We start from the raw sequence: 25,813 nt of genomic DNA, 5'->3' as shown, positions 1-25,813 counted from the left end.
CAATATGTATGACATATAGGTCGAAGATGGCAATTAGGTTTCATCTTGTATGCTTTCTCATTGACCAGTTGTCTGGGGAACAGTGTTTAGGATTCTGAGGCTCTGTGTAACTTGGTAGGACTACCTTGGCATAGCAGTGGGGAAGTGATAATTAATTACTTGACATCTTTGATATGTTCAGCTGGACTTCAAGCCCTCCAAATCTTAGGCTAGAAACCAAGGTTTGGTTCCATCCTGACTTTGAGAAGCCTGTGAATCTGAAGACTAAAGTCTGGAGTCTGACTTAGTTTTGTTCATCCCTCATGGGACTGACTCATGATCCCACTAATTTGGCTCAGGATTAATCTGAAACCCTTAGATGGAACTGGTCTCCCAGCACCCTAGCTGAGAACTGGCTGAGAAGACCCAGCACCCTAGTCTCCCTGCAGTGCTTTAGTGCATACAAAACCTTAGGTTGAGCTAGTATCAAGAGAATGCATAGACTGAATTATGACTTTTAAGACCATCTTTCCTGGGGATAAACTGGGTTCAAACTGTAGTGAAAGGAGTATGTCAGGAGGCCGCCATTTAAATCAAACCTAGCACTGGGCACAAAATACCTTACACATTATAAGTACCCTATAAATGTTTGCTGAATCTAACTGAATAAATCATATTCTTATGATTTTTTAATTTGAAATTATACATATGAACCCAAAATTATCTACAACTCTGATATATCAATTTTAAAAATAAATTGCGCACACCCACACACACACACACACAAAAGTAGCCTATGGAATGTGAGAAAATATTTATAAATCATTTATCTAAATAAGGGATTTCAATCCATAATATATTAAGAATTCCTACAACTCAACAACAACAAAAATCAAATAACTTCATTTTAAAATGGGCAAAGTACTTGAAGACAGATTCATCCCAAGATGATATAAAAATAACTAAAAGGCAAATGAAAAGATGCTAATCACTAATTATCGGAGAAATGCAAGTCAAAACCACAATGAGATATCACCTAATGCCCATTAGGGTGGCTACTCTAAAAGCAAAACAAAATAAAGCAAAAACAGAAAATAACATGTTGGTGAGGATGTGGAAAAATTGGAACCCTAATGCACTGTTGGTGGGACTGTAAAATGGTGCAACTGCTATAGGAAATAGTATAAAGTGTCATCAAAACAATTAAAAAAAATAACTACTGAGAGGTGAAGCCAGCCAGACTTCCTGGGTCAAGTGGGGACTTGGAGAACTTTTCTGCCTAGCTAGAGGATTGTAAATGCACCAATCAGCGCTCTGTGTCAAGCTAAAGGATTGTAAATGCACCAATCAACACTCTGTAAAAACGGACCAATCAGCACTCTGTAAAATGGACTAATCAGCCTTCTGTAAAATGGACCAATCAGCAGGATGTGGTTAGGGCTAAGTAAGGGAATAAAAGCTGGCCACCGGAGCCAGCAGCGGCAACGCACTGGGGTCCCTTTCCAAGGTTGTGGATGGTTTGTTCTTTCGCTGTTCACGATCAATCTTGCTGCTGCTCACTCTTTGGGTCTGCACTACCTTTAAAAGCTGTAACATTCACTGAAGTGGTCTGTGGCTTTATTCCTGAAGTCAGCGAGACCAGGAGCCCACCAGGAGGAGCAAGCAACTCCAGACGTGCCATATCTGAACATCTGAAGAAACAAACTCCAGACACAACGTGTTTGAGAACTGTAACACTCAGGCCAGGCGTGGTGGCTCACAACTGTAATCCCAGCACTTTGGGAGGCTGAGGCGGGCGGATCACGAGGTCAGGAGATTGAGACCATCCTGGCTAACACAGTGAAACCCCGTCTCTACTAAAAAAAAAAAAATACAAAAAATTAGCCGCGCGTGGTGGTGGTCGTCTGTAGTCCCAGCTACTCGGGAGGCTGAGGCAGGAGAATGGCGTGAACCTCGAAGGTGGAGCTTGCAGTGAGCCGAGATCGTGCCACTGCACTCCAGTCTGGGCAACAGAGCAAGACTCCATCTCAAAGAGGAAAAAAATAAAAAATAAAAAAAAATAACAATCATCGCGAGGGTCCGCAGCTTCATTCTTGAAGTCAGCAAGACCAAGAACCCACCAGAAGCAACCAATTCTGGACGCACTACCATATGATCTAACAGTCCAGCTTCTGGGTATGCCTCCAAAAGAATACAGAGTCTGAATCAGATATTTGCACATCCGTGGTCACAGTAGCACTATTCACAAAAGTCAAGAGGTAGAATCAACCCAAAATGTCCATTAGTAGATGACTAGATAAAATATGGTATACACATACAATAGAATAACATTCAGGCTCAAAAAGGAAGGAAATCCTATTATGTGCTAAGACATGAATGAACTTTCAGGACATTATGCTATGTGAAATAAGCCAGTCACAAAAAGACAAATACTGTATGTTTTAAACAAGGCACCTAAAGCAGTCAAATTCACAGAAACAGAAAGTAGAACGGTGGTTAGCAGAGGGCAGGGTGGAGGAGTTGAAGGAGAAAGAGGTTTTTGTTTAATGAGTATAGAGTTTCAGATTTGCAAAATGAAAAAGTTCTAATGATTTGTTTTATAACAATGTGGATATACACTACTGAACTGTACACTTAAAAATGGTTAAGATGGTACATTTGTTGTGTTTTTACTGCAATGTCTTAAAAGTATCTAATTAAAAAATCGTATGTGAGAGTGAGAGCTCTTGCGCCATCTTGAGGAACAAACTGGCAACTATCCTGGTTAGGATTATTAGTTGCCTGTAACAGAAAACGGGTATAAATAAACCTAGGCTGAAAGGGAAATGTATGAAGTGTACTGGAATGTCATGGAACCAAAGACAGGAAGTTCAGTTGACTTCAGGAACAGCTGGAACCAGGAACTTAAATCCCATTGAGATTCTTTGTCTCTCATTTCTACTTAATTCTTTCTTTACTCTCTCTTGTTTTAGTCCATATGGCAAGACGTGGTTGCCAAGCGTACCTATAGTTACAAATCTCTTAAGAGAGTGATGAGACTGAACCTCAATTCATCAGTCTCATGCTACATTCCCAAGAAGGACTTTGACTCAACTTGGGTCAGCTGCCCATACCTAGGCCAATGAGTCAGTATCTGATGAAAGGCCTTCCCAGAAGAGAAGGAGGGACTCAAGGAAGGAGGGACTGAAGTATCGGTCATTTAAAACAATGGGTGCTGACAACAGTATCTCAGTCCAGTTCTCAGTAAAAAGCTCCAAACTGTGTAAATAATGTCTTCTAGTAGCAAGAGCCATAACTGAACAAGACATAGACATTGAGCACACCTTTTATTCAATTAATAGATCTTTCTTCTTTACATGCTTGTTGGATACATCAAAACAAGTGTTTGAAGTGTCAGTCTAGGATGAAATACAACGTTTAGTAGCTCAAAATTAAGAAAATAGCAGAATTTCTTATTGTTATACACAAAGTAGGTGCTCCATACATGTTTTTAAACAATTAAGTGGGGCCGTGGGATTTACATCCTGTGTTCTCTGCTTATACTACTAATTTAGGTCATTCATTTAACAAATATCTATTGTGTGCCAAGTATGTTCACAGCACTTTTTTAAGCACCCTGAGATACTGAAATGAATAGTGTAAGTATCAAAAGAGAAATTAATCACAGTGTAGATTTAGTACCTATGGGAAAGGGTTGTTAATTATGACTGAAGTGGATCCATAGATAAGGCAGAGTTCAGGCTGGAAGACAAAAAATGGGTTGGATAAAATGGGAAGACATGAAGTCAGGAGCTTACAGTAATGGTCTGGGGGACAAATTGTGAGAGTGTTAACTGGGGCAGGGGCAATGGGAAAGAAAAGGGGGAAGAATCAAAAGTTGCTTAAACAAAATAATGTGCAGTCCTTGGTGATGCAAATGTGAAAGTCAAGAGAAATCACAAGTCAAAATGGGTTTGATATTTCTACCCAGGATACTTAGAAGGTTGGTGATGCTACCAGGAAAAAAAAAAAAAAAAACCCAAAACATAGGAGCAACATGTATGAGGAGTAGATGAGAGTTTTAGAGATGTTCAGTTTAAAATGCCCATAGTGTACCCAGGTAGAGATGCCCAGTGCTTAGCACAATACTCCGGCATGTGATAGGTTTTGAGGAAAACACTACACCCTTACTCCATATATTTCCTTTTATGGGAAGGGATCCCCACCAGTGTAATCTTTTTAGCCTCTCTCTTCCTCCCTCTTTCACTCTTCCCCGGAGAACAAGGAATTAATTTATCTGATTGATGAGTGTATTAGGAGCAGCTGGACATAAGTAGCTCAGCTCCTTCTTTTTCTCTTCGTTTTTGCTAACGCTTAGGAAGCCCGTGTCCATTCTGCTGTGCTCCTCCAGGCCGTCAGTTGTTCAGGGGTAGAATCTGCTCTTGCAGTAGACTTGTGCCAGTCTGGTTCTGTCTGACTGGGGAGTCTAGGCTGTAGCCCACTTGCCTGCCTACAAAGCCTCATTCTCTATTAACAGATTTTCAGCACTAAAGGTGATATTTTGATCTTCCAGTTGCCTTACTTTTTTATCCTTCTCTTTAATTGGTTCAGAGCTAAGCTGGGGAAGAGGCTGTTATTTATTGGACTCCTTTGAACCCCAATAGTAGGTACTCAGAAATATTTACTGAATAATTATGTTTTTAAATGACATATCTAGCAGCAACTGGAAATCTAGATGTGGAACTCAGGACAGAGTTCAAACTAAGGAGGTAGACTTGGAAATGACCAGCATGAAAGTGATGCTTAGTAGGCTTGAGTGATGTTGGTTCCATTGTCGTTTTTACAGCCAATACTTATGGAGTGCTTATTATGGGCCAGACACTGTTCTAAGTGCTTGGCATGCATTAACTCATTAATCCTCGTAAGAACCCTATGAAGTAGGTTATTAGTATTTTAGCCCTATTTATAGATGAAGAAACTGGAGCACATATATTGAGTAACTTGCCTAAAGCCACACAGCTGGTAAGTGACAGAGCTGAAATGAAATAAAAGAGATAGGATTGGGGCCAGGCGCGGTGGCTCAAGCCTGTAATCCCAGCACTTTGGGAGACCGAGACGGGCAGATCACGAGGTCAGGAGATCGAGGCCATCCTGGCTAACCCAGTGAAACCCCGTCTCTACTAAAAAATACAAAAAACTAGCCGGGTGCGGTGGTGGGGGCCTGTAGTTCCAGCTGCTCGGGAGGCTGAGGCAGGAGAATGGCGTAAACCCGGGAGGTGGAGTTTGCAGTGAGCTGAGATCCGGCCACTGCACTCCAGCCTTGGCGACAGAGCAAGACTCTGTCTCAAAAAAAAAAAAAAAAAAAGAGAGAGATAGGATTGTCTAGGGAGGAAATCGAGCAAAAGAAGTATTATTTCATTTCTTTACATCTACCTTTCTCTACTTCAGAATGGGAATAATACTTCCCAGACACTTTATAATGGTATGATGAAAGCTAATGTAATGACATGGATCCTTTAAAGATCACTGCCTGGAGGAAAAATGCATCTCAAGCCAAGAACTGGCCATGGCTATTTGTTTAGCCTATTCTTTATTTGGTAACCAATAACAATCTCTCTATTGGTATAGTTTTTCATTCGGCTGAATGTTCACTGGAGTGGACCACAGAATGGAATTTTCTTTGAAGAAAGAGAAAACTCTATTTTTAAGCCAGTTATGGAAAGGTGGGCAAAGGGTAAAAAACTGCCTGTATTAGGAACAACTTGTTCTGTTTTTCAGGTACTTTTCTTTGCTAACCAGTCATGTGAAGAAGATATCCGGCTTCTCCTGCTGACCCTTAACTTTTTCTCTCCCTTCACAGAATCTGAGATCAAAAGACGGAGTCACCTACAGCTGCTAAACTCAAAGGCTTCTCTGTGTGTCTCTTCTTTCCTTGCCATCAGCTGGGCACTTCTGCCTCTCGCCCCTTACCTGATGCTAAAATAATGTGCCTCGGCCACAAAAAAAGCATGCAAAGTCATTGTTACAACAGGTGAGATTAATCACAAATGGTGTGGGAGACTGGTTCTATGGGTGCTTGTGCTCCTAATGAGAGTTGGATAGCCTTCAGCATCAGCCACAGAGAGAAACATTTAATGACACCAGGGCTGTGACATTATTTCCACTAGTACTGGGAAAGGTAATCATTTGTTAGGTAAGCAAACAGCCTAGACTTCATTGACAGACCCATAGGAAAAATAACATACAATTCAAGTATTTGTGTAAATTCAAATACCTTATCAGTTACTCAGTCATCAATGAAGGCAAAATAACTTATTGAAGAGAAAGAGATATTTAGCCCTGACTAATGACCCTGAATTTCACTGTTATTTATAAAGCATAATGACGTGCATATCATCATTCACATGAAAACCCCTCCCTGCCCCTCCAGCCGGCCCCCGTGGACAGTTGGCAGATGACTCACCAACTAGCCCTCCTGCTGAGATTTCCTTCTCACTTCAGTCCTCTGGCTCCAATGGTTGTTAGGATATTTCCTTTTGAATATTCCTCTGCATATGAAATGTGTAGAAAGCTGAGATCATGAAATTCCAGTTGATACTCCCATATTACTCAGTGGCATCCCCACCAAGCCTCCAGGTTTAGAGCCTCAGAGCTATTTTTGTCTCCCCTCTGTCCCTCATGTCAATTTCTTAACCCCTACCTATCACATTTTCCCATGTTGCCTCTCAGATGGACCCTAATCCAGCCTTCATCATCTCACACCCAGACTGGTTTTGAAACACTGTGCCTGCTCCTTCCTTTCCCTATTTTAGCTGATAGGAAACACGGTGCCAGAATCGAAGTATTCTGAAACATGATTTCATCATAGCCTTCCTTTGCTCCAGAGCCTAAAGTGACTCTCTGGGTATTACTATATCAAAGTTAAAGTCACAGACACATACCTACCCACCATTACTACCTACCACTACTGCTGCCTACCACTACCTGCTACCTACCGTTACTTTCTGGTCTTGCTCCCTCCCTCACTGTCTTTTTCTGAAAATCTTCTCTACTCTATGGCAATTTATACCCACTACTTCCTTTATCCATTTTAGGAAAGTGCTTCCTAGCTTATATCCCACCTTCCCGAGGGTCTTTGTATTTTACATCCTCTTGGCATGCATGTATGATTTATAGCTTACACTCTCCAAGGCACGTGTATTCCTTGCCTACATTGCTAAGTCCTCAGGGGCAGGTAAAGATCTGTTGATCTGCTTCTTTTCATTCCTTCTCTTGTTCTCCAATATTTCACTATAGTGCAGCGAACAAAGGAGATTCTTTGTAAGGAAACCCGCCAGTTTTCATCATTTCCAATCCTCCGCAGTTGTCAGCAGAGATTTCCCTAAGGAAACTGTAACTTGGGAATCTCACTAGTACAGGGAAAAGCACTTTTTTCTCTCACTGATTCCCCACAACACTGCAAATGAGTGTTTAATAACCTGCAACTAAATAAAATGTCCTATATAACATAGCTGACTCATCTTTACCTTGTATTCCCTTACAGTAATAATTGACAGCTTAAAAAAAAAAAGCCATGACATACATCTAATGGATAATATTCACAGGCAGCACATGTAGGCTTACATACAATTACCCAGTTAGCTGCAGTCCACCTCTTCCTCCCTGGCACCATAGAGGAATAACCATAAATCAAGTAGATTTTTTAAAGTAAATGAATAAGGCTGGGCACAGTGGCTCACACCTATATCCCCAGCACTTTGAGAGGCCAAGATGGGAGGACTGATTGAGCCCAGGAGTTTAAGACCAACCTGGGCAATATGGTGAGACCCCATCTCTACAAAAAAATTAAAAAATTAGCCAGGCATGGAGGTGCACCTGTGGTCCCAGCTACTCAGGAGGCTGAGGTGGAAGGATTGCATGAGCCCAGGAGGCTGAGGCTACAGTGAGCTTTGTTTGCACCACTGCACTACAGCCGGGGCAACAGAGTGAGACCCTATCTCAAAAAAAATTAATAAAAGTAAATGAATAGAACATTATTTGAGACACACAATATAATGAGTCATGGCATTTTAGGCCACACACACTCCCTGGTTAGGAATTGCGGCAGAAACCACCCTTCCACCTCTATTCAGGAGACTGCCCAGACTCCTCTCAGTTCTCATTTACTATGAGGACCCATCTCTTCCTTGAGACTGCCACTGGGATGATACCCCATTAAGGAGAGATGCAAGCTATCTCTTTTTCCCCAGCAACCCATGGGACCATGTGACCTCAATAGAACAACATCAAAATACTGAAAAATAAGCCCCTTTCTAAACAAGAGATACACCACGCAGTGGCAGGGAAGCTCTCAGTTCTCAATAATTGTTTTGTGAATGGCTATAGTGGTATCTTATTGCTGTTATTTCCACAATCCCAGGGATCTACAGAAGTATTTCACCACCAGATATGACCTAGTTTTATATTTCTGGGAGGAAATGAATTCATATCTGGAAGTCTGGAGTGAACAAACAAGAACAAGAAACAAAAAGAAGCCAAAAGCAAAAGACTCCAACATGAACAAGATAAATCTATCTTCAGAGGCATATTAGAAGTTGGGAAAATAATTCATCTGAACTAGGCAAGTGTGTTAAGAGTGATAAGTAAAGTGCACATGGAACAAGTGATCCCAGATCTCAGGGACCTCCCCCTACCTATCACCTGGGGAGTGAGAGGATAGGATAGTGAATGTCCTTTGTCTCTGAATTTTTAGTTATATGTGCTGTAATGCTGCTCTGAGGAAACTCCTGGAAAGCCTATCCCAATATATCCACATCTTATATTCCACAAATTAAGCTGTAGTAGGTACTCTAAGATGCTGCTAATTGACTGCCACTTCGCAACTCAGGGGCAGCTGCATTTTAGTAATGGGTCAAACGATTTACTTTTTATGATGCTTCCAAAGGTGTCTCAGCTTCCCTTCCCAACTGACAAATGCCAAAGATAAGAAAAATGATCATAATTTTAGCATAAACAAAGCAGTCGGCAACACTGATTTTATAAATAAACTGAGCACCTTCTTTTTAAACAAATGTGGATTTATTTCTCAGATGATGTTCATCCGTGAATGGTCCAGGGAAGGACCTTTCACCCTGAATAGATGGCATTGTCATCACAAACTCTGAGGCTTCTCCTTTCCGTCCTGCATGGACAGCTATGACCTCAGTTTTCAATAGCATCTAGAGCAGTGGGACTCAGCTGGGGTGATTTCGCCCCCCATCCCCAGGGGAATGTCTGAAGACAATTTTTGTTACCACAGTGAGGGAGTGGAGGAGGATACAGTGCTACTAGCATCTAGCGGATAGAGGCCAGGGATGCTGCTCAACCTCCTACCATGTACAGGATGTCTCCCCAATACAATTACCCAATCCGAAGGGTCAACTGTGTCAGGGCTAAGAAACCCTGGTTTCGAGTAGAAAAGGGCCTAGAAAGAGGGGAGCCAACAAAGCTGTCTGCTTCCTCACATTAGTTACTGGCAAGTAAGCATTCTGTCTGTTTGGCTGCTGCCTCAGCACAGAGAGCCAGAACTCTATCAGGCACCAGGATAACATCTCTCAGCGAACGGAGTTGACAAGGCCTGTGGGAAATGCCTGATGGGATTATCTTCAGCTTGTTGAGCTTCTAAGTTTCTTTCCTTTCATTCTACCCTGCAAGCCCAGTTCTGTAAGAGAGCTGCCTGAGTTCTAGCTCAGGTTTTCTTACTCTGAATTTAGATCTCCAGACCCTGCCTGGCCACGATTCAAATTAAGGCAACAAACATATACTTTTCACGAAGCACACAGAGACTTTTGAAAGCAAGGACGATGACTATTGGAATTGAGGCCCTGAGGAATGAAGCTTTGATGGAAAAGAATATGTTTCCAGCCCCCTTCCCACACTTTTCATGTGTTAACCACTGCCTTCCTGGACCTTGGAGCCACGGTGACTGTATTACATGTTGTTATGGAAAACTGATTTTAGAGTGCTGATCGTTCAAGAGAATGATTAAATATACATTTCCTACACCATCGTCTGCCTGGTTTGTCAAAAAAAGTGAGTGAAGGCAAGATGGACTGAAAAGCCATAGAGTAGGTTCTAAAGATTAGTACCTAGCACTTAACAGGCCTCCAATAAATGTTTGTTGAGTGAATGGGTAAATGAATGGGAGGAATGATAAGACTGTGAGTATGGGCTGGGTGGCTGGGTCTAGTTTCTTGGTGAAAATCCACTGGGCTTATACCAGCCTGGCACATTTCCATCTCGGAAAATACTAGTGGCAATGGGCTTCAGGCAGATAAATGTAGGAGGAATATGTATAGGTGGACAAACTAATTGCTCTAGTGTCAAGAAATCTGACTTTCACTACTGAGCAATTATTAAATTCTCAAATATTAGAGCTGTAAAAAATTCAAAGTCATCTTTTCTAGTCCTTTAATTTTTCAGATCAAGACCCAGAGGCTCAAGGTAAAAGAAATGTAACTGGGTATGCTCAGATTTTATAACGTTCTAAAAGTCACACTGGTAATTGGTAGAGAGATGTAATCTACAGAAAATTTAATTGCCAAATGGTAAATTCCCAGAGGATTTTTAGACCAACTTTGCCCTGTTGCATTCCCAGTTTGGTCCCAATATAGGCTTTCTGCAAGAAGAGATCAATGCCGAACCAAACTGAGAAAGCAAACTGTGAAAGCATAAACAATCCTGGCCCAGATTATTTGGCTTTGTCCATGAGTACACAGTAGATACATTAGACAACAGATGTGTCATATCAGCCCGACTGCGCAATGACCAGATTTTGAGGTACACCATAGACATCTGGAGATGTTCAAACTGAGGTGCCAAAGGCAAAAACGTTTCAGAAGTGTTAACACATTTGAGGAAACAGACAAGCCAAACTTCAAGGTGAAGTATGGGCTATCAGCTATCTCCAGGTTGTAAATACACAATGACCTCAATCTGTGCATTGTTAATTGAGGGAGAGAAGTGTGCAGAGGTCATTATTACATAATAAGGATTCTGCCCTGTGGCATAGGTCATGTGCTTTGGTTCTGTTGATGAAACTTGTAATTCCCAGTCTGCTTCCAGCTGGTGAAGTCTCCACACATCCATCAGGCTGCTCTAATTCCGACTATATTACTATGTGTTTGAACTGTTTGCTCCTTCGAACCTTGGTTTATTTCATCTTTCATGGAATCATTCCCAGGAGTTTCAATATGGGAGTCATCAGTGAAAATAAACAGTCACAGAAACAGATGCCTTGTCCATGAGCACACAGTAGATACCTTAGACAACAGATGTTATCACATCAGCCCAACTGCAAGAACCAGATTTTGAGGTACACACCACAGACATCTGGGGATACTCAAACGTAAGTGCCAAAAGCTAAAACATTCCAGAAGTATGGATACATTTGCTGTCTCCCATCTTTCTTTAAATTTTACCCATCATCAAGTTCCCTCCAAAATTCTTCTTTCCTCATGAAGCTATCTATCACTTCATGGTCCAACGCACCGTGATGTTACTCTTTTCTTTAGTCTACACATGCATTTTAGCACAAAATCACACAATTTTTTTTCATTGCTGTGCACTTGGACTCCCTGAAGATGATAACAAAATAAGGATTGGACCCAGGCAGCCCTTGGAAGTTTGCTCTGTGAAAGAGGATCAAGTAGATATTCCCTGGAAGGCTTGTTTACTGATGGTGTCTGCTGGGCCAATGCAATTAATCTGCAGCCTGGAAACAGCGGGTCTGTAGTTATCACTGCAGAAGCCCCTGTCTACTGGAAGATTGCCTCCCTTGATGATGACATTGCCTGACTCTTCTCAAAGTCATAACTTTGACCTTCAGCTTTATCTTATCTCTTCAGTTCAAATCTAATTGCCTGGCCTAAGAAGTATTCTTAGTAGTTTCAATTGAAAGATCTCTTACCCCAAACTCTAAAAGTTACTTTAAGAACTTTATGGACACTTTGGTCTTATATCCTTTCCTTAGAACAAACCGAAAGCTATGTTCAGTTCATCTAGGCTATGAGCTGCTCATGGTAGACTGGGACCACTTCCTTTCTCTCTAGTGTTCTATATTTGCAGTTACCAAACTTTATTTGTAACCATTCATGTATCATTATAGGGAGAACTATTTAGGTTTTGACAGATTAAATCCGAGAATCTTATAGTACTTAATATGCCTTTGAGGAGATGGATCAGGTAGCCATGTATAACTTAAGTGGTGAGTGCAGGTCTTATACCTCGGGTAGGTGAGACTGGATGAGAGACACGGTGATAGCATAAAGATGGCAGTTTCTAGTGAGAGACAGCCGGTACTCCCGAAACAGCCAAGTCTCAGCCTGCTAAATGAGGCTCTATGAGAAAAATGATCATTGTCTTCAATTCCTCTCCCCTTCCCTTTTATCTGTTTTTCCTTATGGTTCAATCATCCCTCCTCTAGGTCTTGTGTACTCTCCATCTTTCTACTATTATTTCCATCAAAACTCCCTCCAGCACCACCCCCAACAAAAATACTCCCTGGCATCCAGCTATATATGAGAAGGTAGTTTATCAACTACAATTTTCATTAGCTTAATGCACTGCCTTCCCATGTAAGCAAAGCCTTACTTTATTGAAATAAAGCTACTAAGAGTGAAGAATAAGGTATCACAAAAATATCAAACTCATGAGAGATACTTGGGGTATCATATACTATAGACTGACAATTCTCAGTCAGGAGGCTCAGGGGTGCTTTTTAGCAATACAGATATTAACGCCTCCATGCCACATTGCTGAGTTAAGAATCACTGTGAGGCCAGGTGTGGTGGCTTATGCCTGTAATCCCAGTGCATTGGGATGCCAAGCCAGGAGGATCACTTGAGGCCAGGAGTTCAAGACCGGACTGGGCAACATAGCAAGACCCTGTCCTTGCAAAAAAAAAATTTTTTTAATTAACCAAGTGTGGTGGCATGCACCTGTAGTCCCAGCTTCTCAGGAGGCTAAGGCGGTAAGATATTTTAAACCCAGGAGTTCAAGGCTGCAGTGAGCTAGGATCACACTACTGTACTTCAGCCTAGGTGACAGAGTGAGACCCTATCTTTTTTAAAAAATCACCATGTAACATGAAACACGTTTGAGGAGAACACATCACTATATAAACATATAACTATCGTGGAAATCTGAGGTCTACTGATGCAACTAACCACTTTTATAGAAGGGAAGGAAATGGAGTGCCTCCTACGGGTCAGACTAGGTATTTCTGTCATCCAATCCTTATCCCATAAGGTGGTATCATTTTGACCCTAGCACCATCACCATCATCATTTTATAGAGGAGAAAATAAGTTCTGAGAGGTTAAGTAAGTCACCCAGGATCACATAGCCAAATGGTTAACCAGAATTCAAACCCAAATCTATCATCACAACCCACACTATTTCTGAAAGAGCACAAGAATGTGCAAAATTGCTACATAAGGTTTAAAACATTGCATGAATATTGACAATCATATTCTTATTTGTATCAAAATATGAGGATTTGTTGGGAGGTTCAGCTTCATAAGATCTTCAGCCGTCTGTGAGGAGGATGATTCCTCTCCCTGGAGGAGACAGCAATGGCTGCTCAAGTATTACGCTCAGGCCTTCCCTGATACACAAAGCGTCTGGCAGTGACAGTGCAAGCCTCTTCCTAGCTCACTCTGAGGACACTGCCCTGTGCCCATGCAGCTCCTTGGAGCTCTCTTCAAGGCTTCACCTGTAGTCTGTAATCTGATGAGGCAGAAGTCTTAACCAGATGATGCAAAATGTTTCCTGAGACCAGATTATGTGTTCCTTCTTGTTGGCCTTAAGTATACCTGGAAAGAACAGATTTAATTATTAAATCCTCCTGAGTGCGCTAATGTTGAGAATAGATTACATATGGTTCTAGCCTCTTTGCCATGACCCACCACACTGCTTTTATATAGTCAAATCTACCAATATTTTCTATTTTGGTTTCTTTCTTTATATTTAAGTACTTCCTTTAGTACTTATGCCTTCTGCAGCCCTCGATTATACAAAAAATTAATCTTTACATTTTAATGCTTCCATGTTTTATTAACATTTAAATATTTAATCCAATCTGAAATTAATTTTTTGTATATTCGATGAGATGAATTAACTATTATTTTTTCAAGTGATTTTATAATACCATTTGTTAATTAATTTATCCTTACCCCCACTGACTTTTTAAAATATTTTATTATGTATATTTTTCTTACATATACTTGTATCTGTTTCTGAACTTTTGATAACCTTTGAGACCTACAGTTTTAGCCAGCATATACAGAAAGGAAAATGTTATGTGCACATACATTCACCCAGCCATTCCATGGAGATGGGTAAGAAAGAACAAAATAGAGGAAAAAAATTTGAAATTGTTAGTGAATAATCAGAAAGGGCTTATCAGTTTAATAAATAAACAAACCCTTGTCAGAAGCCTTCCTGGTGTAAATTAGGGTATTACCATTCTCCTTTAATGAACAAGGAGCAAACAGGTAGATACAATCTCGATAAAGATACACAAGTGTCAGGGAATTCTTGTGTCCATTAAACTTCTCTCCCCACCTCATCCATTTATGAGCCGGAGCATTCTACTTACCTACTTTCAGGGTCAAGCCTGACCATGCTCTCAACAGAGTTCCTGCTGTGGGCAAAATTGATATTGGGAGTGCCTGTCTAAATAGTACCTACAATTAAATGAGATAATTCATAAAAAGCAGTTATTACATTGCCTGCCTGTGTTAGTCTGCTAGGGCTACCATAACAAAATACCACAAATTGTGTGGCTTAAACAGTAGACATTTACTTCTCATAGTTCTGGAGCCTGGAAGTCTAGGATCAGGTGTCAGCAGATTTGGCTTCTGCTGAGGCGTCTCTCTTTGTCTGGTAGACAGCTGCCTTCTTGCTGTGTACTCACAGCGTTTTCTCTGTGTGTGTGCACTCCTGATGTCGCTCCCTTTTCTTTTTATTTTTTTCCACTGAGGCATTTTATTTGCAAGTATGTATCACATTCTTAGAAAAAGAATCCCAGGATTTTCCCTTCTGTGTGTTTTTGTCTTACTTCTTTGTGGTCCGTGATGCCAGCTTAGATCGTCAGTACAATGACACCAAACTGGAGGGATGGGAGCAGATTTGTCTGCCATTTTTCTAGATCTTTGAGTTGCACATTAAATCTGGGCCTTATCACTCCACGCTTGTTTAACTTGCCTGTGAGATTCACAACAGTTTTCCCAGCTCTGTGATCATCAGTGATTTCAAATTTGCCAATGTAACCGTGCTTCATCATCACAGTTAGAAACCCAATGATGACTTTGGAGCATAGCCTAGTAAGAATCTGGTGTTTGCCTCCTTTTCCAGTGTTTATGTTCTTGAGAGCATCAGCCAGGGCATTCATGCATTCCATTATGGCAGCATGGAGAGATGGCGGAAGGAGGGTGGGAGGGGAGGGCACATGGAGTTCTCCCTCTTCTTATGAGGACACCCATCATACTGGATTTGGGCCCACCCAAATGACCTCATTTGACCCTAATTGCCTTTTTAAAGGCTGATTCTTCAAATAGAGTCACATTCTGAGGTATCCTGGAGGTCAGGAATTTAACATATAAATATGGGGTGGGGGGGCACAATTCTGTCCATAACATGGGCATATAGGAAGGAACTAATAAAAATTAGCTATTATTAAGTACATGTGGTGGTCAGAGCAAATGAATATCAAGGAACCACAAAAGGAAAGATATGAACTTTGCTTTTTTCCCTCCGTTTAATCAAGAATAGAGGTTTAATGCTTGAACAGCTGGGACACAACAGAAAGTCTTATCCAAATAGCTACTGATAGCAAACCAGGTCAGAGGACACTTAAAAACTAGAGCACAATGGCTCAGCAGGTAGATGCTGTTAAGGGAAGAGAATTGGCTAATGGCCTCCCCAAACCACAGGTTACTATTTTAAATGTTACAAAAGACCATAGATCATGAAAAGATAAAAAATAAACCAGTGTGGGTCCAATCTTCAAAGGAAGAGAATTGAGTGATAAAGGAGCAGTTTGTCTCCATATAACTAAACTAAATTGCTGAGTGCTAAGGATGTTTTTAGGCTAGAGGTAGATTACAATCTTTTCTGTCCTGGGGCTCTCAGGATAGAAACCGGTATGTGTGTGTGTGTGTGTGTGTGTGTGTGTGTGTGTGTGTGTGTGTGTGTTTTCTTTCCTTCACGCTTAACTTTTTGTAGTCCTTGAAGACTGAAAACACCTGTGTGCTGGCCAGTCAGGCAAAAGGGATACAGACACATTTACTTCTAGAGCTACGTAGTATAAACATAAAAGAGGGCTTTTCTGGGGAAACACAATCAAATTTCAAGGAGCAGGGTAATCCTCTGGGCCCTTACAGCACTTAGGCTGGGCATAGCTATACTAGACTCATCAGGTTCAAGTGTTCCAGTAGAGAGTGACCCTTCCCCACAGTAATGGTCTATATTATATTTGCAGGAAAAGTAGGCAACCATGATGCTATGCAAGCCTCCAGTTGAAGAAATAGCCCTGTTGGAAATGGGAACCCCCAAAGCTCAGGAGCTGTTATTAGGTTGTTCTTCCAAGGACTTCCAGGGCCTTTCAGATGTATATCTGCTCAGATAAAGAAAAGGAATAATCAGACCTCCCTAACAGCCATTAGGACGGTCAGGCAATCCTCCCTACATACAAATGTCATTGAACTATTGATCAACTGAAACTGCAGCACAAAGGGTGAGCACTTGGGTGTGGCCACATGTGCAGGGTGCCAGCTCCCTGCCACATATGGGAAGAAGAGGCCTGCAGGACGCTGCCCAGATTTGCATTAGTGCTCAAGTGAACAATTGACATAGGCTCAAGACTAGTCTTCCTGCCCTCAGACTTTCAATTTGTGATCCAAGAACCACCCCCACCCCCACCCCTTTTTTTTTTCTTTGAGACAGAGTTTCGCTCTCGTTGCCTAGGCTGGAGTGTAATGGCGTGATCTCAGCTCACTGCAACTTCCGCCTCCTGGGTTCAAGGGATTCTCCTGCCTCAGTCTCCCGAGTAGCTGGGATTACAGGCATCCACTGCCACGCCTGGCTAATTTTTTGTATTTTTAGTAGAGATGGGGGTTTCACCATGTTGGCCAGGCTGGTCTCAAACTCCCAGCCTCAGGTGATCTGCCCACGTCAGCCTCCCAAAGTGCTGGGATTACAGGCGTGAGCCACCACCCCTGGCCCGAGAATCACCCCTTTAATACAAATACAAGTAATCAGGAAGGGGAGAGCAAGCATTCATCATGCCTGCAGGTTCAAAACAGAAGAGTGATGAAGTTGAGAAATAGACAAACAATTCTTTCCCAGGTCAATGTGTCATGGTGTGGTGGTTTGATTCAATAATTCTGGCAAAGTCCTCTGCATGTTCTTGAGAGAAGGTGGGAAGACTTGATTGGAGCTAGGAAGACAGAGGAAAAATGGCTACTCAACTAGTGGGTTAAATAAACCAAGAATCCTTTAGGACTGAAAAATAGGTGATTCTCAGCTTTCTTTAATTAATGTGCAAAACTTGGGTATGTACATATGCTAAAAATAATTGATGATTTTTAATTTATAGAGAAAATAATTACTCCTAAATCCACCTCCTTAATAATGATCAGAATGTGTATGCTTTAGTCCTCATCTGTTTGCACACGTATTTTGAAAAGCTGTGATCATAGCCTTTGTCTTGAATAAATGTATATTATTACATACCCAAATATTTGCTAATTTAGAAAACAATGGATTTACCAATCCCATCCATTTCACTTGAGAAATTTTCCATCTGGAGTACAACTTTCATTAGACAATAGTTCCTGCTGTTGAAGGCTGAAGTTGCAGCCTGGGTTATACCTACACACTTTTACACAATAGGAAAGGTGCAGAATATGGTAAGGAGTGGTAGATTTTAAATGATGGATTCTAGATACAGGGGAAATGTCTGGACTCTAGAAAACAACCAAACAAAAAGAACGTCTTACTTTCACAGCACATTCTGGCTTATGTTAAAATCACCCTTAAAATGGTGCTAATAATGCCTACTTTAAAGGACTTTTTGAGGAATAAATGATGGGAAACTGCACTGTAAACTGCAAAAAAAAAAAAAAAGATACAAATGTAAGGTAGAACTGTTGGTATTACTCATGAATCTGTATCTCTCGCTAAACTCCAAATTCCTGAAAAACAATTCCCTTACTTTTCATCTTTGTATCCTCCCCACTCTCCCCGACTTCCTGCCTCCCACCGCAGCTCCTGCAGAGTAAGATAGAGGGAGAAACGGCTCGGTTGTAGCTGAGAGAAACAACCAACCAATTTTTTCTAGGACTGTCAGGGATATTTCACCCAGAGTTTCTAATAATGGGGATCTGGGAGCTATTTTCAATATTTTATATAAGTCTAACCTGAAATTATGCTGTCATCAGTAAAGCTTTACAAACCAAATAAAACATCAAAGTTTCTTTTTCCCTCCCTTTTTCTTGTTTTTTTTCTTCCTTTTGAATGGGATTATATAAGCAACTATGCATTTTATTGAAAAATTAATTATTATTTTAATAAATATTGTGAGAGGCCCTGTCATAGTTGCAGAGGACAAAGAATGAATAAAATAAATCATAATCCTTGCTTTTAAGGAAGTCATAATGCAGTGAAAACAGACAAGTTTAATGTACATGTATAATATTGTATGACAAGGACAATAATAAGAACAATTACAATAAAGGAAATGTATATGAGAGTCTTAGTGTAGACTTTAGTGGGGTTAGGTGATCATGAAAGGCTTCCTGAAGGAAGTGAAACTTTAAAAGACCTTTGGGAGTTATCTAGGCAAAGGCTGTGTGTGAAGGACAAAGTGGGAGGCCAGACAGTATGTCCCCTGCAGAGGGAGAAATATATGCAAACATCCAGAGGTGAGAGAAAACATGTTACCAAGAAACTGTGGTTCCATAGGACCCAGTATAGAACTGGAGTACAGGAATGGGTAGAGACAGGGTATGGGGAAGTATGGCATTTTCCCTAATTTTTTTTTTTTTTTTTTTTTTTTTTGAGATGGAGTCTTGCTCTGTTGCCCAGGCTGGAGTGCGGTGGTACATCTCAGCTCACTGCAAACTCCACCTCCCAGGTTCAAGGGATTCTCCCACCTCAGCCTCCCAAGTAGCTGGTATTACAGGCGCCCGCCACCATGCTCACCTAATTTTTGTATTTTTAGTAGAGACGGGGTTTCACCATGTTGGCCAGGCTGGTCTCAAACTCCTGACCTCATGATCCGCCTGCCTCAGCCTCCCAAAGTGCTGGGATTACAGGTGTGAGCCAATGCGCTCGGCCTTTCCCCAACTTTTATTTGGAAAAATTCCACACCTAGAAACATTCGAAAAAATAAATGCAAAGAACATCTATGTTCGCTTCACCTAGATAATACACACACACACACACACACACACACACACACACACACACAGAGAGAGAGAGAGAGAGAGAGAGAGAGAGAGAAATGGTTAACATCTGGTGATTAGTTGGTGTTAGAGATTTCCTTTTTGTTTGTTCGTTTGTTCGTTTGTTTTTTTGAGATGGAGTTTCACTCTTGTTGCCCAGTCTGGAGAGCAATGGCACAATCTCGGCTCACTGCAACCTCCGCCTCCTGGGTTCAAGCGATTCTCCTGCCTCAGCCTCCCAAGTAGCTGGTATTACAGGTGCACGCCACCACATCTGGCTAATTTTTGTGTTATTAGTAGAGATGGGGTTTCACCATGTTGGTCAGGCTGGTCTCAAACTCCTGACCTCATAATCCGCCTGCCTCAGCCTCCCAAAGTGCTGGGATTACAGGCATAAGCCACTGCGCTCGGCAGTTCCCCAACTTTTATTTGGAAAAATTTCACACCTAGAAAACATTTGAAAAAATAAATGCAAAGAACATCTATGTTCGCTTCACCTAGATAATACACACACACACACACACACACACACACACACACAGAGAGAGAGAGAGATGAATTTGGCAAAAAGGTTAACATCTGGTGATTAGTTGGTGGTAGAGATTTCCTTTTTGTTTGTTTGTTTTTTGAGATGGAGTTTCACTCTGGTTGCCCAGTCTGGAGTGCAATGGCATGATCTCGGCTCACTGCAACCTCCGCCTCCTGGGTTCAAGCGATTCTCCTGCCTCAGCCTCCCGAGTAGCTGGGATTACAGGTGCACGCCACCACACCTGACTAATTTTTGTGTTATTAGTAGAGACGGGGTTTCACCATGTTGGCCAGGCTGGTCTCGAACTCCTCACCTCAGGTGATCTCCCCACCTCAGCCTCCCAAAGTGCTGGGATTACAGGCATGAGCCACTGCGCCCGGCCAGTGGTAGAGATTTCTAACATTGCTCAGATACTTCCTTCCTCCTAATCTGTAAATGTAAATCTTTCTGTATCTTTCATCTATTTTATACTTTTCTCACTCCTTAGGAAGCTTTGGAGATTGATAGTTCATTAAAAAGTTCCATTGTTATGTGCACACACTCTAAGAATATCAAGTGTAGATAAATCAGTGTTTGTCAGCCTTTCATGACCAACCCCATAAGGAACAATTTTAGACTTTTTTTTCCTAATCACCCCTCAGGAAACTATCTATCTATCTATCTATCTATCTATCTATCTATCTATCTATCATCAATCAATCATCTATCTGTCTCTGATTTTGTACTACATATATATCTGTGCTTTGTATGCTGAAAGAGAAAGAGCCAGGGATAGTAGCATGCACCTGTAGTCCCAGCTACTTGGGAGGCTGAGGCAGGAGAATTGCTTGAGCCCAGGAGTTCAGAGTTGCAATAAGCTATGATTGTGCCACTGCATTCCAGCCTGAGTGACAGAGTAACCCCCCATCTAAAACAAAAAATTTTTTAAAAGAGTAGGATTTTTTAACAATCCAAGAACCAAGTTCTGTCCATTTAGCAGCAATATTGCTCCCGTTTAGAATGTATGAGATAAACAGATCTAACATAAAGAAGGATAAATCAGATTATAATAGAATGAACTCATATTACAATTAGTTTTTAGAAAGAATATTAATATAGTCCTCACGGCCGGGCGCGGTGGCTCAAGCCTATAATCCCAGCACTTTGGGAGGCCGAGATGGGCGGATCACGAGGTCAGGAGATCGAGACCATCCTGGCTAACACGGTGAAACCCCGTCTCTACTAAAAAAATACAAAAATTAGCCGGGCTGGTGGCAGGCGCCTGTAGTCCCAGCTACTCAGGAAGCTGAGGCAGGAGAATGGCGTGAACCCGGGAGGCGGAGCTTGCAGTGAGCTGAGCGGGCGACTGCACTCCAGCCTGGGGGACAGAGCAAGACTCCGTCTCAAAAAAAAAAAAAAATATATATATATATAGTCATCACTTATATAAATGTAAAGTAAGATAAATTGTAAATTTTCTAACAAAAAACTGCATGATTTTGCTGTGAACCTAAAACTGCTGTAAAAAAGTATATACCTTAAAAACTGTAAAAATAAAAAAAATTATTATTTCAACATGCAATTAATATAAAACATTATTAACAAGATTTTTATATTCTTTTTTTTCCATAATGAATCTTCCAAAACCAGTGTGCATTTTCCACTCACAGCATCATCTTAATTTGGACCAACTACATTTCAAGTGCTCATGTCGGACAACACAGGTCTAGAGCGATGGCAGTACCAAAGGTGGCTTGGAGGGACTTTACCCACCTCAACTCTTCCTACCTCCCAATCTCTATCAGCATTGCTCCAGACCACACTAGATGCATATATGAAACAGTGCTTTACCCTGCAAAGGCAGCTTCCAAACAAGTCTCTGAACCTTCTTTCCACCCAGATTGCTGCCTCTCAGCTCCTCAAACACAGAGATTCACCCAGTGAATCTCTTCACCCAGTGAAGCACTCTCCAGTCCAGTGCTCCAGACAGCACTGTTCCAAAGATTTTCTTGATGGGATTCTGTCTAAAAGAGGGACACGGAACACTGAATAATAGAAGGGCTTTATTACATCAGAATTTCCTGAAGACATCATATACTTCTCATTAATAATAGGAGAAGGAGCTTTCAGGTCCTGAACACTGTGCAAAAAAGTGAAAAATGTATTAAAATGCAGTGCAGATTTAAATGCTATCTAGAAAATAGGTACTTAAGAAAAAATAGTTGCTGTCAATATAGAAATAAATACCTAGGCTTTGCCCCAATTGGTGGAATTATTTCTATTTCCTTGCATCTGGGAACATTATTTATTTATATTTCCTAGCAACATTCCTGGAACTCATGTGCAGACTTCTCTGCATGCCATGATATATATTATAACCTACTCATCCTCTAAATATTATCATCAGGATGTGGGCACACTTTAGCTCAGAAAAGTTAGTTGTCATCTGAATTAGAAAAGGCACTACGTTAAATCATAGTTTGCCCTTATATATTCATCATTTTCAGGTTTTATCTCTCAGAGAAGTGAGAAAAAAAGGCCTTTATTTGCTTACCATTTTCAACAGCTCTTCCAAAAGAAGAGAAAGGATGATAAAAAGTGGATGGACTATAAAATAAAAAGAGACTCAGTCTCACAGAATCCTGCAAAGAAAGCTGCATGGCATGAGGTGGAATGCACACGTTGAATTTATAGTCACAAAATTATTATGTATTGCCTGACTCTCACCTGAGTCCTTTGGAACAAAGGAGGAAATATTGAATATTTAAAAATCAGGGCTGGGCATGGTGGCTCATGCCTGTAATCCCAGCACTTTGGGAGGTTGAGGCAGGTGGATTACCTGAGGTCAGAAATTTGAGACCAGCCTGACCAACATGGCAAAACCCCGTCTCTACTAAAAATGCAAAAATTAGCCAGGTGTGGTGGTGTGTGCCTGTAGTCTCAGCTAGTCAGGGGGCTGAGACAGGAGAATTGCTTGAACTCAGCAGAGGTTAGAGTGAGCCAAGATTGTGCCACTGCACTCCAGCCTGGGCAACAGGCCGAGACTCCATCTCTAAATAAATAAATAAATAAATTTAAATAACATTGGTAAAATGTTATATGGTATATATAATCTTATGTGGCATTTTTAAAATTAAAAGGTCTTCATGGGAAATTCAAAATATTTTCCATCTTTACATCAAAACCTTTATAAATTAAGCATCTAATATTTTAATATAATTTAATAATATGACATGATATCTGGTATGTTCTTTAAAAACCCCCAGCAGAGAAAACATAATAAAAGTTGGGGAAGTATATTAAACAAGAGTGACATAATGCTGTAACTGGTGAAGTTGAGTGAGGGGTACTTAGGGGTTAATTATACTTTTCCCTATGCGTGTATATATCATATATCTGAAGTTTGCCGAATAAAAAAGTTTAAAAATTATTGATGATAAATTTTAAAATATGTGGATATTTTTAATTAAAAAAAATTATTAACTGGCTGTCTCTGACTTGAGGCCTAGCATGGGAGATTTACTATTGACTTACATTCTTATAAATTGTTTGCATGTTTTCATCAGATACATTATTTACTCTAGAAAAAGTATATGTGTATATATATGTATGTATACACACACACACACACACACACACACCCCCCTGTATTTTGGTGCTGCACTTACTTCCTGAGGATACGGGTTATGCATGTAACTTACCAGTTGCTTGCCCTTAGGTAAGTCGGGTAAGTTACTTCTGAGCATTCTTATGGAAGAATAACATTTAAATGAGGTAATGCATTTGAAAATATCCAGCACAGTGTCTGTCATAATACTGGCATTCACTTAGTGCTGGTTTAAATGATATTAAATATGTGGAGAAACTAGATTTAATATAGGAGGCAGGCCTACCCCTAATATTTGAGTGGCCATTAGCAAGAGGACAAACAGGGGCACCCAGCTCACGGGCTGTTCTCATCTTTCTCCATCCTACCAGAGGCCCTTGCATATGTGTGTGGACACTCCAACAGGCTTGATCAAGTTCCACCACCCCCAAAAGCTGTCCTTTGACCACTCCTGAGGCCTAAGTGTGTGTACACTTACGCTCGCAGTCCACAACTGCATGGGCCTGGGAGTGGGCTTCTGGCTATTTGTCAGAGAATTTCGGGCTTGTAGGTGGCTGGACCCTAGTCTGAAGGAGGTGAGGGTGGGGTGGTGAGGGGAGAGATGTACTCTTGGGATTCCCTGGCCCATGGGAAGAGGTGTGGCTGGAGAAGGGCCAGGGTGGGTTCTTTGAAAGCAAAGGGTCCAGGGCAAGCGCCACAGGCTTCTGAATCTAAAAGCAGTACTGATTCAAGACAAGGTGTTATATTGAACCACTCAATGGAGTGGGAGTCAGAAGACATGGATTCTTGCCCTAATTCTGCCAGTAATGCCATATGTGACCTTCAATCGGTGTCTTTACCTTGCTGCACTTCAATTTTCTCATATATTCACTTAATAAATATTTATTGAGCTCCAACTATAAGCCAGACTTGCAACTAGACACTGAGGATATACAGAAAACTCAACAGATTGCCCTCATTGACTTAGCATTCTGACAGAGAGCAAGATAACTGGGGCAAACTTATTCCAAATAAAGGGCCCCTTCTAAACCAAAACTTTCCATTCAAAATCAATCTTTAAAGTTGACATGTTTAATAAGTACAAGTAATGAAAGAATCCTAAAAGGAAAAAAGTGTTAAATTATAATGCAATATTATCAAGAGCCTTTTATGATCAATTCTCTAACACAGCAGCATCAGCACTGTACTAATTTTAATCACAAGCATTATTGCCAAATGCAGCACAAAATTCAGTCTCTAAAATGTGCCATTTTCTTACTATTGTTACTCATTTGACTTATGAATATTTTATATGGAAGATAAATTTATGTAAAAATAATATAATCACAACACAGTTATCCACATTTTAAAAATAAAATACATTAACAGAATGTAGCAGGTAATTTTTAAAACATGTATTTCAAACAACATTAATATTGAGCTCTATTATGTAATAAACATAAAAAAGGGAGTTCAGAGAAATAGATGAATAAAGTGTAAATAGTCTAAGAACCGCTTATATTTATACCAGACCAACTAAGATTGGGTGCAGCTTCCTGTCCTGACTACATCAACTATAGTTTGGGGTCATGACAAACAATTGATGAGACAACTAGGAGTCAACTGAGAAGAGCTAAGGAGTCTGTCTTAGATATAACAGTAAAGAATTTTTTTTCTAAAAGGATAGCTGTTAATAATGGAACTGATATCTTGTGTACTTCTAGTTTGACCTACAAGCAGTTACACAAGGAGAGTTCCAAAACTCACATTATTCTAGCTGTTTCCTTCTTACCTTCTCAAAGTTGAAGAGTTGGCCGTTTTCACAAAATGTCAGTGATAAGGGACTATTTATACCTGTTAGATCTCACAACTACAGTCCTCTCAGGTACAGTGAACTTTTAGATAAAAATAAAAATGCCCGGCCTGCAGTGTGCACTGGAGTCTGTGCAACCTAGTCCTCCCTTCTCTGTCCATCTTGGTTCAAAATAAATAAAATAGAACAGAAGGAAACTGAGTTTTATTCATAGTATAGCATTTTTATTGAGCTGTTTCCACTAGATGGCACTACAGATTCTGTGTTTTAGGAATGAGGCCCTTTTAAAAAAGAAAATCGGAAGACAAAAATGATCTGTCTGAAATGAACAATAAATTTCTCCAGTCATCTGTCCTAATGATCAGTTTCTTAGAAATGAAACATGAATCTTGGCCATTTATTCACTATCAAACATTTATTAAATCATATTAAGTTTCAGACACTGGCCCAGTATTAAGGATG

At 40.7% G+C, this 25,813-nt stretch overlaps 1 protein-coding gene and 1 long non-coding RNA gene across 2 annotated transcripts in view; one reads left to right on the top strand and one right to left on the bottom strand.

Annotated features, from left to right (window-relative positions):
- VTCN1 (V-set domain containing T cell activation inhibitor 1) overlaps window positions 1–10,004 on the top strand; it is a 71,746-nt gene extending 61,742 nt beyond the window's left edge. Inside the window, exons 5-6 of the mRNA XM_003892477.3 lie at window positions 5,819–5,989; window positions 8,378–10,004. Of these exons, the coding sequence (XP_003892526.2) occupies window positions 5,819–5,943 (125 nt within the window). The 3' untranslated portion in view covers window positions 5,944–5,989; window positions 8,378–10,004. The remainder of the gene's footprint in view (window positions 1–5,818; window positions 5,990–8,377) is intronic.
- A 3,450-nt stretch (window positions 10,005–13,454) lies between these two features.
- On the bottom strand, window positions 13,455–24,883 carry LOC116269454. Its single transcript, XR_004176981.1, has 3 exons — window positions 23,654–24,883; window positions 21,804–22,092; window positions 13,455–13,810 (listed from the first exon to the last, which is right to left on the bottom strand). It is a non-coding gene; the product is annotated as an uncharacterized LOC116269454 (long non-coding RNA).
- Window positions 24,884–25,813: the final 930 nt, after the last annotated feature.

Source organism: Papio anubis, chromosome 1, assembly GCF_008728515.1.
Source record: "Papio anubis isolate 15944 chromosome 1, Panubis1.0, whole genome shotgun sequence".
NCBI lineage: Eukaryota > Metazoa > Chordata > Mammalia > Primates > Cercopithecidae > Papio > Papio anubis.
The sequence above is the reverse complement of the archived record's forward strand: the minus strand, read 5'-3'. Positions and strand labels throughout refer to the sequence as shown.